The 17,589-nt window shown below is 42.0% G+C and overlaps 1 protein-coding gene across 4 annotated transcripts in view; it reads right to left on the reverse strand.

Annotated features, from left to right (window-relative positions):
- SP4 (Sp4 transcription factor) overlaps positions 1-17,589 on the reverse strand; it is a 45,987-nt gene that overhangs the window by 9,724 nt on the left and 18,674 nt on the right. For all 4 annotated transcript variants that reach the window (XR_012244399.1, XM_073630043.1, XM_073630042.1 and 1 more), the window contains exons 4-5: positions 12,260-12,482; positions 1,069-1,268 (exon numbers count right to left, since the gene is read on the reverse strand). Coding sequence is in view for 3 of the 4 variants with exons in the window: in XM_073630043.1 (XP_073486144.1) it covers positions 1,069-1,268; positions 12,260-12,482 (423 nt within the window). In the remaining variant the exon portion in view is untranslated. The remainder of the gene's footprint in view (positions 1-1,068; positions 1,269-12,259; positions 12,483-17,589) is intronic.

Below are 17,589 nucleotides of genomic sequence, written 5' to 3' on the forward strand. Positions count from 1 at the left end.
TGTAATGATGGGGAAATGGAGCAATTATCTTTTTATCCACCCATTGCGGAAGGAAAGAAAGTTGCAAAGTCTTTGGGCTGCTTAACTTCTTGATAGCTGTGAAAAAAAAACCCTACACATTCTCTTTAACTAGATCGCTGCCAACCTTGCACCCAACTTTATAGTGTTACTAAACCCACAACAATAAAATCAGTCTGTATATGCAGTAAAGCATGCTTGTTATACTCACTGTGAAACCTAAGGGGTTAATCCTCTGCATTGTGTAAAAAGGCTGTTTGATCCTCCCCTTCTTCCACTGTCCCCAATCCATCTCCTGATAAGACAGAGCCTTTTGAGTCACTCTGTACATGCTCAGTTTGGTGTGTATTGCTAGAGTTTTTTTTTTCTTGGGAGGGTGCATGTGATCAGCACAGGGCCAATCAGCACTGTCCAGGCAGAGGGTTAGGGGTCCTGCAGCCTCATAGGACAGTCAGAGTAGAATGAAAACTCTTCCTAAAAGGTTTAACCAGACACTGATAGAAGTCACAAGTCTGCTATAACTGCTAATGAGAAAAGGTATTTAGCAGTTTATATTTACTAAAATAATTGCATTTCCATGTTTTCTGTACTGTGGGAGACCACATATAGTGAATGCAGAGTAATAGGTTTAGTAACACTTTAAAGGGTTAGTTCATTTTTTTAAAATTCTCTAGGCAGTCCATAAACACTAGTCCAAAATTTTAAGTTTAACCAATTTTAAAATATATCCATTTATGCTCCTCCCATACCTGTATGCATTTTGTTAACAGAGTGAAGCCTCCCACAAACACTTCTCATATTTTTCACAGCTCCATCCTGTCCTCTTCTGCTCTGTCCACTCATCACCCAGCACCATTGCTGTATGTTTACTTCTCTATTGTTTCACCAAAGGTATCGAGAGGAAATACACAAGCAACCACAGGGATTTGTTGAGCAGGACAGCCAGCTACCCAAGGCTTCCAGGACGAAACTAGAGGCACCCAGTGGGATTGGCACTGGGTACCTTGGGAAGGAGAAAAAAACAAGGAAAAAAAAAGGAATCCAGTTTACCTGTATGGGTTCTTCTGTGCCTCTGTAGCTCATCACTTCTGGTAAACCTCTTGCCGCAGAAGATCCAGTTGCATACAAAAGGTCTTTCTCCAGTGTGCCAACGAAGATGTGCTCGGAGATGAGATGTTTTCCCATACACTTTTCCACATCCTTCAATATGACATATGTGCTGTTTTTTCTTGCCTGGTTCACTATTTGCTCTGGAAAAAATAGAAACAAACAGGTTATCAGAGAAGCTGACAAATGTGCTGAATCAAACCATTACAACCATTTGGAGAAACATCTGGGTGTTCTGGTAGATCAGAAGCTTAATAATAGCATGCAATGCCAAGATAGGATTTTGCTCCCTTTGGAAACCACTTCTTGTATTAAGAGAGGTATGGACTCCAGAGAGAAAGATATCAATATACCCCATTAGTAAGACCTCATTTGGAATATGCAGTTCAGTTTTGGGCACTGGTTTACAAAAAGGATATGGGTAAATGGAGAAAGTGCAGAGAAGGGCAACCAAACTGATAATAGGCATGGAGGAGCTCAATTTATTCTCTCTTGAGAAGAGGAGATTAGGGGGGATATGATCAACATATATAAATACATAAGGGGTCCATATAGTTAACGTAGTGTTGAGTTATTCACTTTAAGGTCATCACAGAGGACAAGGGGGCATTCTTTACATCTGGAGGAAAAGAGATTTCATCTCCAAAAGGCTTCTCTTTATAGAGCTGAAAAATGTGGAATAGACTCCCTCAAGAGGTGGTTCTGGCCAGCTCAGTAGATTGTTTTAACCACTTAAGGACCGCCTCACGCCGATGTACGTCGGCAAGGCGGCACGGGCAGGCAAAATCACGTACATGTACGTGTTTTGCCTCCCGCGGGTGGGGGGTCCGATCGAACCCCCCCCCCGGTGCCCGAGGCGGTCCTGTTTTTTCCCATGGCGATCGGAGGTGAGGGGGAGGCCATCCGTTCATGGCCCCCCCCTCGCGATCGCCGCCGGCCAATCAGATCACTTCCTTTGCTGCTGTATGCTAAACAGCAGCAAAGGAAATGATGTAATCTCTCCTCGGCTCGGTATTTTCCGTTGCAGCGCCGAGGAGAGAAGACTTCACTGTGAGTGCACAACACTACACACACAGTAGAACATGCCAGGCACACAAAACACCCCGACACCCCCCCCCCCCCCCTCCCTGTCACAAACTGACACCAGCAGTTTTTTTTTTCTGATTACTGCACTGGTGTCAGTTTGTGACAGTTACAGTGTTGGGACAGTGAGTATTAGCCCCCTTTAGGTCTAGGATACCCCCCTAACCCCCCCTAATAAAGTTTTAACCCCTTGATCACCCCCTGTCGCCAGTGTCACTAAGCGATCATTTTTCTGATCGCTGTATTAGTGTCGCTGGTGACGCTAGTTAGTGAGGTAAATATTTAGGTTCGCCGTCAGCGTTTTATAGCGACAGGGACCCCCATATACTACCTAATAAATGTTTTAACCCCTTGATTGCCCCCTAGTTAACCCTTTCACCACTGATCACCGTATAACCGTTACGGGTGACGCTGGTTAGTTTGTTTATTTTGTATAGTGTCAGGGCACCCGCCGTTTATTACCGAATAAAGGTTTGGCCCCCCGATCGCCAGGCGGTGATATGCGTCGCCCCAGGCAGCGTCAGATTAGCGCCAGTACCGCTAACACCCACGCACGCGGCATACGCCTCCCTTAGTGGTATAGTATCTGAACGGATCAATATCTGATCCGATCAGATCTATACTAGCATCCCCAGCAGTTTAGGGTTCCCAAAAACGCAGTGTTAGCGGGATCAGCCCAGATACCTGCTAGCACCTGCGTTTTGCCCCTCCGCCCGGCCCAGCCCAGCCCAGCCCACCCAAGTGCAGTATCGATCGATCACTGACACTTACAAATCACTAAACGCATAACTGCAGCGTTCGCAGAGTCAGGCCTGATCCCTGCGATCGCTAACAGTTTTTTTGGTAGCATTTTGGTGAACTGGCAAGCACCAGCCCCAGGCAGCGTCAGGTTAGCGCCAGTACCGCTAACACCCACGCACGCGCCGTACACCTCCCTTATTGGTATAGTATCTGAACGGATCAATATCTGATCCGATCAGATCTATACTAGCGTCCCCAGCAGTTTAGGGTTCCCAAAAACGCAGTGTTAGCGGGATCAGCCCAGATACCTGCTAGCACCTGCGTTTTGCCCCTCCGCCCGGCCCAGCCCACCCAAGTGCAGTATCGATCGATCACTGTCACTTACAAAACACTAAATGCATAACTGCAGCGTTCGCAGAGTCAGGCCTGATCCCTGCGATCGCTAACAGTTTTTTTGGAAGCTTTTTATTGAACTGGCAAGCACCAGCGGCCTAGTACACCCCGGTCGTAGTCAAACCAGCACTGCAGTAACACTTGGTGACGTGGCGAGTCCCATAAGTGCAGTTCAAGCTGGTGAGGTGGCAAGCACAAGTAGTGTCCCGCTGCCACCAAGAAGACAAACACAGGCCCGTCGTGCCCATAATGCCCTTCCTGCTGCATTTGCCAATCCTAATTAGGAACCCACCACTTCTGCAGCGCCCGTACTTCCCCCATTCACATCCCCAACCAAATGCAGTCGGCTGCATGAGAGGCATTTTTATGTCCTCCCGAGTACCCCTACCCAGCGAACCCCCCAAAAAAGAGGTCATGTCTGCAGCAAGCGCGGATATAGGCGTGACACCCGCTATTATTGTCCCTCCTGTCCTGACAATCCTGGTCTTTGCATTGGTGAATGTTTTGAACGCTACCATTCACTAGTTGAGTATAAGCGTAGGGTACAGCATTGCACAGACTAGGCACACTTTCACAGGGTCTCCCAAGATGCCATCGCATTTTGAGAGACCCGAACCTGGAACCGGTTACAGTTATAAAAGTTAGTTACAAAAAAAGTGTAAAAAAAAAAAAAATATATATATAAAATAAAAAAAAATTGTTGTCGTTTTATTGTTCTCTCTCTCTCTCTATTCTCTCTCTCTATTGTTCTGCTCTTTTTTACTGTATTCTATTCTGCAATGTTTTATTGTTATTATGTTTTATCACGTTTGTTTTTCAGGTATGCAATTTTTTATACTTTTACTGTGCTTTATTGTTAACCATTTTTTTGTCTTCAGGTACGCCATTCACGACTTTGAGTGGTTATACCAGAATGATGCCTGCAGGTTTAGGTATCATTCTTTTCAGCCAGCGGTCGGCTTTCATGTAAAAGCAATCCTAGCGGTTAATTAGCGTCTAGACTGCTTTTACAAGCCGTGGGAGGGAATGCCCCCCCCCCACCGTCTTCCGTGTTTTTCTCTGGCTCTCCTGTCTCAACAGGGAACCTGAGAATGCAGCCGGCGATTCAGCCAGCTGACCATAGAGCTGATCAGAGACCAGAGTGGCTCCAAACATCTCTATGGCCTAAGAAACCAGAAGCTACGAGCATTTTATGACTTAGATTTCGCCGGATGTAAATAGCGCCATTGGAAAATTGGGGAAGCATTTTATCACACCGATCTTGGTGTGGTCAGATGCTTTGAGGGCAGAGGAGAGATCTAGGGTCTAATAGACCCCAATTTTTTCTAAAAAGAGTACCTGTCACTACCTATTGCTATCATAGGGGATATTTACATTCCCCGAGATAACAATAAAAATGATTAAAAAAAAAAAAAAAAAAAAAATGAAAGGAACAGTTTAAAAATAAGATAAAAAAGCAAAAAAATAATAAATAAAAAAAAAAAAAAAAAAAAAAAAAAAAAAAAAGCACCCCTGTCGCCCCCTGCTCTTGCGCTAAGGCGAATGCAAGCGGCGGTCTGTCGTCAAACGTAAACAGCAATTGCACCATGCATGTGAGGTATCACCGCGAAGGTCAGATCGAGGGCAGTAATTTTAGCAGTAGACCTCCTCTGTAAATCTAAAGTGGTAACCTGTAAAGGCTTTTAAAGGCTTTTAAAAATGTATTTATTTTGTTGCCACTGCACGTTTGTGCGCAATTGTAAAGCATGTCATGTTTGGTATCCATGTACTCGGCCTAAGATCATCTTTTTTTTTGTGCATTAAAATTTTAAAAAGTGTGTTTTTTCCCAAAAAAATGCGTTTGAAAAATCGCTGCGCAAATACTGTGTGAAAAAAAATAATGAAACACCCACCATTTTAATCTGTAGGGCATTTGCTTTAAAAAAATATACAATGTTTGGGGGTTCAAAGTAATTTTCTTGCAAAAAAAAAAAAAACTTTTTCATGTAATCAAAAAGTGTCAGAAAGGGCTTTGTCTTCAAGTGGTTAGAAGAGTGGGTGATGTGTGACATAAGCTTCTAAATGTTGTGCATAAAATGCCAGAACAGTTCAAAACCCCCCCAAATGACCCCATTTTGGAAAGTAGACACCCCAAGCTATTTGCTGAGAGTCATGTCGAGTCCATGGAATATTTTATATTGTGACACAAGTTGCGGGAAAGAGACAAATTTTTATTTTTTTTTTGCACAAAGTTGTCACTAAATGATATATTGCTCAAACATGCCATGGGAATATGTAAAATTACACCCCAAAATACATTCTGTTGCTTCTCCTAAGTATGGGGATACCACATGTGTGGGACTTTTTGGGAGCCTAGTCGCGTACGGGACCCCGAAAACCAAGCACCGCCTTCAGGCTTTCTAAGGGCGTGAATTTTTGATTTCACTCTTCACTGCCTATCACAGTTTCGGAGGCCATGGAATGCCCAGGTGGCACAAAACCCCCCCAAATGACCCCATTTTGGAAAGTAGACACCCCAAGCTATTTGCTGAGAGGTATAGTGAGTATTTTGCAGACCTCACTTTTTGTCACAAAGTTTTGAAAATTGAAAAAAGAAAAAAAAAAATCTTTTTTCTTGTCTTTCTTCATTTTCAAAAACAAATGAGAGCTGCAAAATACTCACCATGCCTCTCAGCAAATAGCTTGGGGTGTCTACTTTCCAAAATGGGGTCATTTGGGGGGGTTTTGTGCCACCTGGGCATTCCATGGCCTCCGAAACGGTGATAGGCAGTGAAGAGTAAAATCAAAAATCCACGCCCTTAAAAACGCTGAAGGCGGTGATTGGTTTTCGGGGCCCCGTACGCGGCTAGGCTCCAAAAAAGTCCCACACATGTAGTATCCCCATACTCAGGAGAAGCAGCTAAATGTATTTTGGGGTGCAATTCCACATATGCCCATGGCCTGTGTGAGCAATATATCATTTAGTGACAACTTTGTGCAAAAAAAAAAAAAAAAAAGTGTCACTTTCCCGCAACTTGTGTCAAAATATAAAATATTCCATGGACTCAATATGCCTCTCAGCAAATAGCTTGGGGTGTCTACTTTCCAAAATGGGGTCATTTGGGGGGGGTTTGTGCCACCTGGGCATTCCATGGCCTCCGAAACTGTGATAGGTAGTGAAGAGTGAAATCAAAAATTTACACCCTTAGAAATCCTGAAGGCGGTGCTTGGTTTTCGGGGTCCCGTACGCGGCTAGGCTCCCAAAAAGTCCCACACATGTGGTATCCCCGTACTCAGGAGAAGCAGCTGAATGTATTTTGGGGTGCAATTCCACATAGGCCCATGGCCTGTGTGAGCAATATATCATTTAGTGACAACTTTTTGTAAATATTTTTTTTTTTTTGTCATTATTCAATCACTTGGGACAAAAAAAATAAATATTCAATGGGTTCAACATGCCTCTCAGCAATTTCCTTGGGGTGTCTACTTTCCAAAATGGGGTCATTTGGGGGGGTTTTGTACTGCCCTGCCATTTTAGCACCTCAAGAAATGACATTGGCAGTCATAAACTAAAAGCTGTGTAAATTCCAGAAAATGTACCCTAGTTTGTAGACGCTATAACTTTTGCGCAAACCAATAAATATACGCTTATTGACATTTTTTTTACCAAAGACATGTGGCCGAATACATTTTGGCCTAAATGTATGACTAAAATTGAGTTTATTGGATTTTTTTTATAACAAAAAAGTAGAAAATATCATTTTTTTTCAAAATTTTCGGTCTTTTTCCGTTTATAGCGCAAAAAATAAAAACCGCAGAGGTGATCAAATACCATCAAAAGAAAGCTCTATTTGTGGGAAGAAAAGGACGCAAATTTCGTTTGGGTACAGCATTGCATGACCGCGCAATTAGCAGTTAAAGCGACGCAGTGCCAAATTGGAAAAAGACCTCTGGTCCTTAGGCAGCATAATGGTCCGGGGCTCAAGTGGTTAAGAAAGGCCTGAATTCTTTCCTAAAATACACAAAATATAACTGGATACTAACACTTGTAGGTAAAGTTGATCCAGTGAACATGGGATTGCCTCTTGGGGAATCAGGTAGGATTTTTCCCCTGCTGGAGCAATCTGAATCATATTTTAGGGTTTTTTGCCTTCCTCTGGATCAACTGTGGTTATATATATATATGTACATACATATATATATTTATTTTTCTGCCCCTTCTATTGGTTGAACTGGAAGGACTTGTGACTTTTTTCAACCAGACTAACCGTGTAAGATTGTAAGATATAGACTGCTGACAACTTGAACCTTGAACAGAGAGTAGGAATTCCTACTCCATTCCCACCCTCAAAAGGCCAAGGCCCAAGATAGTACACCCTGCTAGCTGAGGCTGCAGCTGAATGGAACAGTCAATCCAAACAGCACTAAAATCTTAACTCATGTCCTGTAAAACACAAGGCATCACCGGCACTGGAAGTGAGGAAAAGTGCCTCCAGTGGGGGCTCAGATAGCAAAAAATAAATAAAAATCTGAGCGTGTCTAAGGATTTACCATTATAATGAAAGGTGTTTCTCTTGCTGTGTCAAAAATAGCTGGATTTGAGCTTTAACCGCTTCAGATCTGGGCCATTGCCAAATGACGGCAACAGCGCGGATCTACATTGCCGGGATGACGTCTATTGACGTCGTCCCGTGCACGAGCGGCCTGCGCCTCTATGAGACTCGCCTGATCACCGATCAGAGTAAGGGGTTGGTCCCGACCCCTTACCACATGATCAGCTGTCAGCCAATGACAGCTGATCATGTGATGTAAACAGAGCCGGTAATCGGCTATTTTTCCTCCTCGCGCTAAAAGCGTGAGGAGGAAAAAAAAAAAAAAAGATCACCGGCGGCCATGATCGGGACATTAGTCCCAATCAAGGCGATCTTCTGTGACAGCAATAGGCAGCAGTGTCGCCTACCAGTGCCCACCAGCGTCACCCATCAGTGCCATCAATCAGTGCCACCCATCAGTGCCACCCATCAGCACCCACATCAGTGCAACAACAGTGCTGCACATCAGTGCCACCTATCAGTGCCCATCAGTGTCACCTACCAGTGCCCATAAGTGCCCATCAGTGCTGCCCATCAGTGCCCCCCATCAGTGGTACCTATCAGTGCCCCCCATCAGTGCCACCTATCCGTGCCGCCCATCAGCGCCCATCAGTGGCCATCAGTGCTGCCTTATCTGTGCCCATCAGTACCGCCTTATCTGTCCCCATCAGTGCCGCCTTAACTGTGCCTATCAGTGCCGCCTTATCTGTGCCTATCTGTGCAGCCTATCAGTGCCCACCAGTGCCGCCTCATCAACGCATATCAAAAAATAAAAACCCCAGCTGTGATTAAATACCACCAAAAGAAAGCTCTATTTGTGGGAAAAAAATGATAAAAATTTCATTTGGGTACAGTGTTGTATGACCACGCAATTGTCATTCAAACTGCGTCAGCGCTGAAAGCTGAAAATTGGTCTGGGAGGAGGAGGGGGGTTTAAGTGCCCAGAAAGCAAGTGGTTAAAGCAAGAATAACCATTGATGGGTAGTCAGTCCCTTTATGTCATATCTTTGATGGTGGAAACTGTGTATTTTTATAGGGCAGCACAAATTGCCACCTTGTCACTAATGACCTTAGTACCTCTCCCTTTAAAGGAAAAAAAGGGGGGGAGCACACCAGAACACAGGTCATAGCACATACATATACACGTGTACTTTTACAGAGAAGCGTGCACATGAAAGTCAAACTGACCTAATTTAAAAACAGCCATTTACCTGGATTTAGGTAGATTCACTGTTCAAGAATGGATCAGCTATTCCATACTTGTGTGCAATGTATAACTGATTTTGGAAAATCCTACTGTACATGGTTAGCTTTAAACAGAGTATGGTTTTGAACCTGGAAGGGATTATCTGTTCCATTTCAACTGTAAGCCATTGGTGCTGCAAATTAGCTCCACTCTGGATAACTTATTCCACTACCACACAAGCTTGATTGGATAGATATGTAGAAGATCTAAATATACTACATAAGGTTAAATGCACTGTCACATTCTTGGAATTTTTCCCAGACTATGAACCATGTGGTGTGAAACATAATTTGCCTATGGGGAAAAAGGATGCCACAAGGTTTAGATATTGAGCGACTTTAAAATATTACCCTACTGGTGTTAGCCAAGTAGTCTACTATTGACAACAGTATGGAGGATTAATCCTTACACTTGTTGGATTTATTGCTACCAGAATGGAATATATGAACGGATGAATATGTAAGAAATTAAGCTACTGGGGTAAGCCATGATATTGCCAGTCTAACATATTTTGGAAAGGTCTACATGTTGACATTATGGGAACCACTGTGTACCTTTGGCTGATTTCTGCCTATGTGTTTCTCTGCACAAGTCTGGTTAACTTACATCAGCTCTTTTTATCCAGAGCAAAAGAGTAAACGGATGACTGGTCACTAGTTTTGGTATCAAAAATTCCAACATAATTTCTGCTCCTATTAAGCTAATGTTTCTGCCTTTCAGCACCATACTACAATTAAGAGCAAAAAATTGGATTTTTGTACTCATTGTAAAATGCTTTTCTTGGAGTACATGGAGGGACACAAGAACTCTTAAACCTCTGTGTTATATCGTCGCCTACAGGAGGGTTAGACAGCAGCAAACAAAAGAACTGTAGGTTAGCCCATGGTATAACCCCTTCTATTACCAGCATGCCTCAGTTTTGTAGTAAAATAGTACCGACAGCATGAACATGAAACACGGGGGGGGGGGGGAATGTGTGTTCCCCAATTGATATCGAGAAAAGCTTTCATGGTGTGTGCAAAAATCATATTTTTCCCCATTTCTCATCCATTAAGGGACATCTTAAACCTATAGGATTTCCAAAAGCAACCGAACTGAAAGAGTGGCAAATCAGCACACAATCGCTAACAGATCCAACGTAAACAGGAGACGAGGGACTGCTTGAAGGACCTTACAGCTGAACCTGACATCAGATGAGGTAGAAACATCCACCTAGTAGAACTTAAAGAAATTGTGAACAGAAGACGAGGTGGAAGCCTTATAAATCTGGGAAACAGTTGCCTAAACCATATCCAAGACAATTGAGGGAAATCTCCTTTTGATGAACCAGAGCTGGACTAGATAGGAAAAAAAATGCCCTAGTTAGAGTGCAAGGCAGAAACTAGAGTGTTTGTTTCTTGTGTTCTAAATGCTGTTTCCAAAAAGGTCTGCTACTGTAAATCTGGCATAGTCTGCTACCGCACAATGTTTAGGTTAATGCAACATGCACTCACAACAAATGTGTGTACCAAGCCATTCAACTCATTACGTTTTTTTAGACCTAGAGTTTAAATAGCACTCAGCGAGGGTCAGAAACATACACACCTCATACTCAATGGTTTCTGACCCTTGGAAGTTTTCCCACTTGGTTTCATATTCATACACCATATGTGAGCAATTGGCAGCATAGCTTACATCTACAGTGGTCAGTAATTCATGAGTGGAACCTCGGATTAGGATTTAACAGTTTGAATGTGATTGCTTAATTCTGAACACAGCTACATCCCCAGTTATAAGAGGGTGTGCACACTTATGCAACCACATTTGTTTTAGTTTTTTATTTTTACTTCCCCCTCCCCTAAAAGATTTCAGTTTGTTGTTCAACTGAGTTGTACAGTTTATAGGTCACATTAAAGGTGGAAAAAGTTCTGAAATTATTTATCTTTGTCTCATTTTTTTACATCACAGAAACCTGGCATTTTAACAGGAGTGTGTAGACTTTTTATATCCGTTGTACTGCTGATGAGAAAAGGTATTTAGCAGTTCATATTTACTAAAATAATTGTATTTCCATGTTCTGTGTATTGTGGGAGACCAGATGTAGTGACTGCAGGGTCCTGGGTTTATTAACACTTTAAAATTCAATACTGTCAGTCCCAATGAACACACACTTGTGTGTGAATGAATTTTACCAGTGATATACATCATATACCTTAAGGATTATAGTGCCAATGACAAAGAATGACAAAGATAACAGTGCATTTGAAATGTAGATAGTAATAGAAAGGTTTAATTGTATTCTCCTAATATTGAATGGCTTTAAAGGTATTTAAATAAATGTTACTTTACTTATTATTGATAAATTGGCTGGTAGTAATCGTAATCTTTTTTTCTTCCATGGTCAGCCCTCTGAAGGCTTTTTTTTTAACTTTCTGGAGTACGTCAATTCTTTGATGTGCGATAATCAAATTTATATGTGAAATATAGTTTTTGCAATACATTCACTCTTGACCCTTAGACTGTGTGGTTTGGGAATACCCTTAAAGTGTTACTAAACCCACAGCCGTAAAATCAGTTTGTATATGCAGCATAGCATGCTTGTTATACTCATTGTGGAACTAACAGGGTTAATCCTCTGCATTGTGCAAAAAGGCTGTTTTATCCTGTATGCACAGATCCTCCCCTCCTGCACTGTCTATCTGGGGAAGGTCAGCTAACACAGGCAGGGTAGCCGACCTGCACATGCTCAGTTGTGCCTTTTATGCTGTGGTGTAGAGAATATTTCCTTGTTGAGCTGAACTAGCCAGATCACATGATATTGACATCACACATGTGGGCGTCTATACAGGCTAAAGTGGAAATCTCCTCCTACCTGAACTCTCAGCACTAGAGAAACTGTGCAGTTTATCATGTAACCGTGGTATACAGATCATCCAAAAAGGTATATAGTGGCAATATTTTAATGTAAAAAGAAGATTTATAAGCCGTGGGCACTATGGGGGGCAGATGAACTATTTTCATATTACTGGGTTTAGTAACACTTTAATTAAAACTTTTGACACATACTCCCTTTGTTCAAAATATCTTAAAAAGGTTCCTAGAACTCCATTAAAGAGCTTACCTTCCTTCCCCTTCTCGACAGTTAGGACATGAACACGCAACTCTTCTCAGCCTCTTGCCAGTCTGCACCTCTTGATCTGATGATAGCTGAGACTGTTGAAGCTGCACCTGTGATATTTGATCAGGACTGACAGCACCGATGGTGGCATTGGTAAGCCCTCCAACAGCAATAGAGGCTATAGTAGCTTGCTGTACTTTGACACCGTCACTTCCTTGCTGCTGACCTGGTGTTGGAAAATTAAAATGAAACAACCAAATGTTTAGTAATTACAAAGGTCCTTATAAAAAGTCAACATATACAATTCAAAATTAACGATGATGGAGAGTAATGGATAAAATGGCTGCAATATAATACAATTATTAATTCATGCTGAAATAGTTTAATACCTCCAACTTTATTGAAAATAAAAGGAAATTTGTATTATAGCCTATATTTGGGTTAGCAGGAATTGCTTCTTTGTCTAGCTGACTTTGAAGAAGTTCACATGACCTGCCTAACTTCTGGAAAGCCAAGTGAACTTGAATGTAGCCATGCACACATCAAGAAAAAACATAATAAATCCTCAAATACCAGTCTTTATCTGTTGGGGTCAAAGTGATCACAGTAGTACCCCTCCTTCACAACATTGTCGCTATGTGTCCCCGCCGATGGCACCCCTCCCACTTTTTTCCCCCTTCTCTCTTCTTCCTACCCTTTCTTTGTATAAGCTCATTGTGACTAGGCAACTATAAGGGCGTCATGAGGCTTTCTAGAAAATCTATGAAGAGGTTCCCAATAAGCACTTGGAATCACCTCCCCTTGAAGCGAACTTCTGGATCCCCTAACACTCAGACTTTTCGCTCTGGAAATACTTATTTCCCACCTCCCTCTGATTTCAACAATGTTCTTTGGATTTTAACGTTGCATGAGGTCTTCTGGCCTGTTTTTGTAGATGGTACAATGTTAGACTCCCCCTGTTCTTTACAGTGTTTTGCCTTCGCTGAATGTACCCATTCTGATTGCCTTCCCCGCACTTCCCTTTTTTCTCTTGCTTTTGCACTGAAAAATGTATAAATAAAGAATGCAAAAAAAAAAACTTTGCACTTTAAAAAAACTTTAAATTTAGTGCTCCCATAAATACATGTGCTGAAAGCTGCAATAAATGCTTGGGAGTGGTTCAGCCTTAGGGAAGCAACATAAGCGTTTGAGAACTGCAGTGTTTAAGAGCACTGGCCACTGGCCACTAAGAGGCCACTATAAAAAACAATCAGTGAAGTTTCCAATGGTATCCGGTATACATGGTAACTGAACTAGAGTCAGTTCACTACATTCCACAAATGAAAGTAAAACCTTAGAGTGGACCAACTTCCCCCATCTTTTTAATCACTTCGGGACCAGAGACGTACTCATACATTGCTGGACTTTCAATAGTTTTACTGGGCATCACCCCAGTACCGTTTTTTTTTGAGCTGGCGGTCGGCTACCTTGTAAAAGCAAACCTAACAGCCAACTAACCCATCCCACCGGGAGACCCGAGCGACCAGCCAGTGCATGCGCTGGCTGGTCGGACAGAAACCTGACATTTTAACAGGGGTGTGTAGATTTTTCATATACATTGTAAGTAACCGTGCAAAAATAAAAATAAAATAAATAATTTACAAAAAATTAAAGTGCCCCCTTATCCCCCTGTGCTTGTGCGCAAAGCCAAAAAGGCATGTCGGTCCCGCACGCAAACAGTGATTGATCCACATGTTAGGTATTACTGCGAATATCAGATCATGGACAGTAATTCTAGCACTAGATCTCCCCTGTACATCTAATGTGGTAACCTGTACAAGCTTTTAAAGAGTCGCCCTATGGATAGTAAAATGTACTTCGTTTGTCAAGATTGCATGGGCATGTGCATTTAAAAAGCGTGACATGTTTGGTATATATTTACCCGGCGTAACATCATCTTTTATATTTTACCAAAAAATTGGGTTATGTATTGTGTTTTTTTTTTTGCACTGAAATTCAAAAAAGTGCATTTTTTCTCCCAAAAACCTACATTTGAAATACCACTGCGCAAATACAGTGTGACATAAGAAATTGCAACAACACCTATTTTATTCTCTAGGGTCTTTGCTTTAAAAAAAAAAAAAAATAAATAAATAAATTATATATATATAATGTTTGGGGATTTCAAGTAATTTTCTAGCAAAAAATACTGATTGTTACATGTAAACAAAAAGTGCCAGAAAAGGCCTGGTCTGAAAGTGGTAATAAACCTGACAATACTAATGGAATCTCAATTTGGAAACAAAGTCAAGGCAGCACTGTACTATGACAGCCCCTTCTGTCTATATTCTAGTGATCCAGGAACACGGCTGCTGGTAATGCTGGAAAAAATAAAAATAAAAGGGTTTTTAACAACCACCAGATTCAGTCCTGTCTTGGTAGTTTAAGATGAGATGTAAGAAGAAAAAGACATGGGCTTTTTTGTCAGTATGCTCCTAATGATCTTCTTTGGAGCAGAGTGTGCATATTCTGCATGGGACTATAGAGAATCTCATTTAAAGCGAAACTAAACTATCCTATACAGCCAAGGAAGCGGCCATCTTAGCATCTAACTGACCTATAGTTGTCATAATACTGCACATGTGATCAGTTATGACTCCAGCCATTTGATGGCTTGACATTTTGGTTGAGACCACAAACAGCTATGACAGTTATCCTTCATGGCATGCCTTGAATGTAACTGTTTTGGAAAACAGTTAAAGTGGAACTTTAGGCCAGAATAAAAGATGGGAGGAAAATTTAATGCAGAAGGGACATGCTTTGTCTCCTCTGCATTAAAGTTAGTTATCTGCCTGTCCGCCTTTTTTTACAGTGAGCCGCACACGAGCAGCTCGCTGTACAAATTCGGCAATGCTGAATCTGACTGAGCACCCATGCACCAGGAGTGACGTTATCCCCGTCTGGCTAAAGACCGCGACTGGCGATCGAGACCCAGAAGCTGGCCGCCTGAAGATTTCAGCGGCCAGGTGGGGGAGCTCTGAGCCAAGGGGAGTATAGTTGCGATATAAAGTGGAAATAAAGTTAAAATAACATATTGCAAACGTGCAGCTCAGTATATCTTCTGGCAAAATGCCTATGTGCCCGGAAGACTGCACTCCTGTGCATGTGTGGGGGTGACGTCATCCCATGCTGGTGAATCAAAGCAGATGAAGACCAGCACCTGAAAGAAGCTGGGGAGAAGATGCTAGTGATGGCGAGGGACTTTGTGGGCGTCGGACTGTTGAAAGGTAAGTATTTTAACCTTTAGTTCTCATTTAAAAATCAATGGGTTTAGTTCTGCTTTAGGTAACCTTTATACCTTTAGAGCAAATGTGTTTACTGGAAAATATTGGCAGTTCAGTGAATGCTTTCCAATTGCCTGGCAATTGCTGTTTAATGTATTGCCAATCAGATTCAATCTTCTAAGAGAATTCTGAATCTTATTGGTGGCTTTTGAAAACTCAGCCTGAAGCATCAGGCTGGGTTCACACTATGTGCGGCGCGGGGCACAGCAGGGGGTCCAGTGTGTCCCCGTTCAATGTTTAAAAAAAAAGTAAAAATCATAACACATACAGTACTGTAATCTTACAGATTACAGTACTGTATGAAATGATTTCACATCCCTTTTGTCCCCAGTGCTTTGGCCCATGCCCTGCATGCAGTTTTATGTTATATACACTGTTCTTTCTGCCTGGAAACTGGAGATTGTCCATAGCAACCAAAAAGTGTCCCTTTACGTCAAAAGTGGCTTTAGACCAGCTAGAAAACAGCGATAGTAAATTAGAACACTTGCAGAATTGAGCGATAGTGAATTGTGGGGAAATTTATTTTATTACTATTTTTTTTAATGATTTATTTTTATTTATTATATTATAATTTATGTTTTTGTGTTTCAAACTTTATCATACCCGGGATATCTACTAGACTCTGGTTTGGACAGATTTAAGTGTGTTATTGTTAAGATTTACAGACCTACAATATAAAACGCCAAATTTCCATGCAAAATAATTGTACCGCTTTCAGCACCTAAAATCTGAAATAATCATACCGCCAGGGAGGTTAAGATACATTAATAATTTAGTTTATTCAGCATGTAATGGAATGCTTAGTTATGTAGCATGAGGCTGCATATTCTGCAATATTTACATTTTTAGTAAACTCATTCAAAGAATCCAAGCTCTGCAAGCTGAGATAACATGCACTGCATCAATGCATACACACAATTTCACAGTAACCATGAGATAAAACAAAGTTCAGAAATATTTCTTTATCCCATTGTTTTGCAAATCTATGTACACTACAAACTGTATGATTGAACCGGTTCTGATATTGCTACTTTACTAACCTGACAGCTTATTATTCTAAATAGGAAACCTTCATTTTGTTTGCAAATATTAAAGATTCTAACAGCAAGAATAAGTTATTACATTTAGAGAGCACCTGTCATTTCAGATCCATCATGGCAGTGCCAGTTAGCAGGCATCCACTCACCTGCTGCCGTCACGTCCGTCACCTTGTTGCGTCACTGGCGCATCACCAGCCATCCCATTAAAGTGAATGGGACTGTCGGTGAGTCAACAGCGGATCAGAGGAGGAGCCACTGCGGGACAGAAATCACAGTTGCTCTTTAAAAAAATTTGATTTAAATCAAGCCTTTTTACTAGCGATTCATAGGGGTTGTAAACCCTCGTGTTTTTTCACTTTAATGCATCCTATGCATTAAGGTGTAAAAACGCCTGGCAGTGACCGCCCCCCCAGCCCCCCTGTTTAACTTACCCGAGCCCCGAATTTCCCTCAGCGGGGATGCTCTGTCCATCTCTGCACGAGGTCCCGGCTCTTAAATGGCTAGATTGATAGCAGCGCAGCCATTGGCTCCCGCTGCTGTCAATCAAATCCAATGATGTGGGCGCAGGGGGGTGGGGCCGAGTCCAGCATTCATGTCTCTATGGACGTCGAATGCTGGACTCGGGAGCACGCCCGCAAGGTAACCCCCAGGGAAAACGCTTCTCCTAGGGGGTTATCTGATAAGAGGAGGAGCTACTAGCGCCGCCGGGGGACCCTAGAAGAGGAGGTTCGGGGCCACTCTGTGCAAAACGAACTGCACAGTGGAGGTAAGTATAACATGTTTGTTATTTTAAATGGAAAAAAAAAGAGCCTTTACAATCACTTTAAAATCATGATTTAAAATCGACTTGAATCAAATCCACAATGCCCAGATCACCAGATTACTGACAAAAGAGAGTGAGGTGGTCAAATGCAAAAGTCAGATAAAGGACTGTAGCCTTGCTAAGAAAGGCTGTGTTACCCTGCATGTG

Source organism: Aquarana catesbeiana, linkage group LG05, assembly GCF_042186555.1.
Source record: "Aquarana catesbeiana isolate 2022-GZ linkage group LG05, ASM4218655v1, whole genome shotgun sequence".
In the NCBI taxonomy this organism is placed as follows: Eukaryota; Metazoa; Chordata; class Amphibia; order Anura; family Ranidae; genus Aquarana; species Aquarana catesbeiana.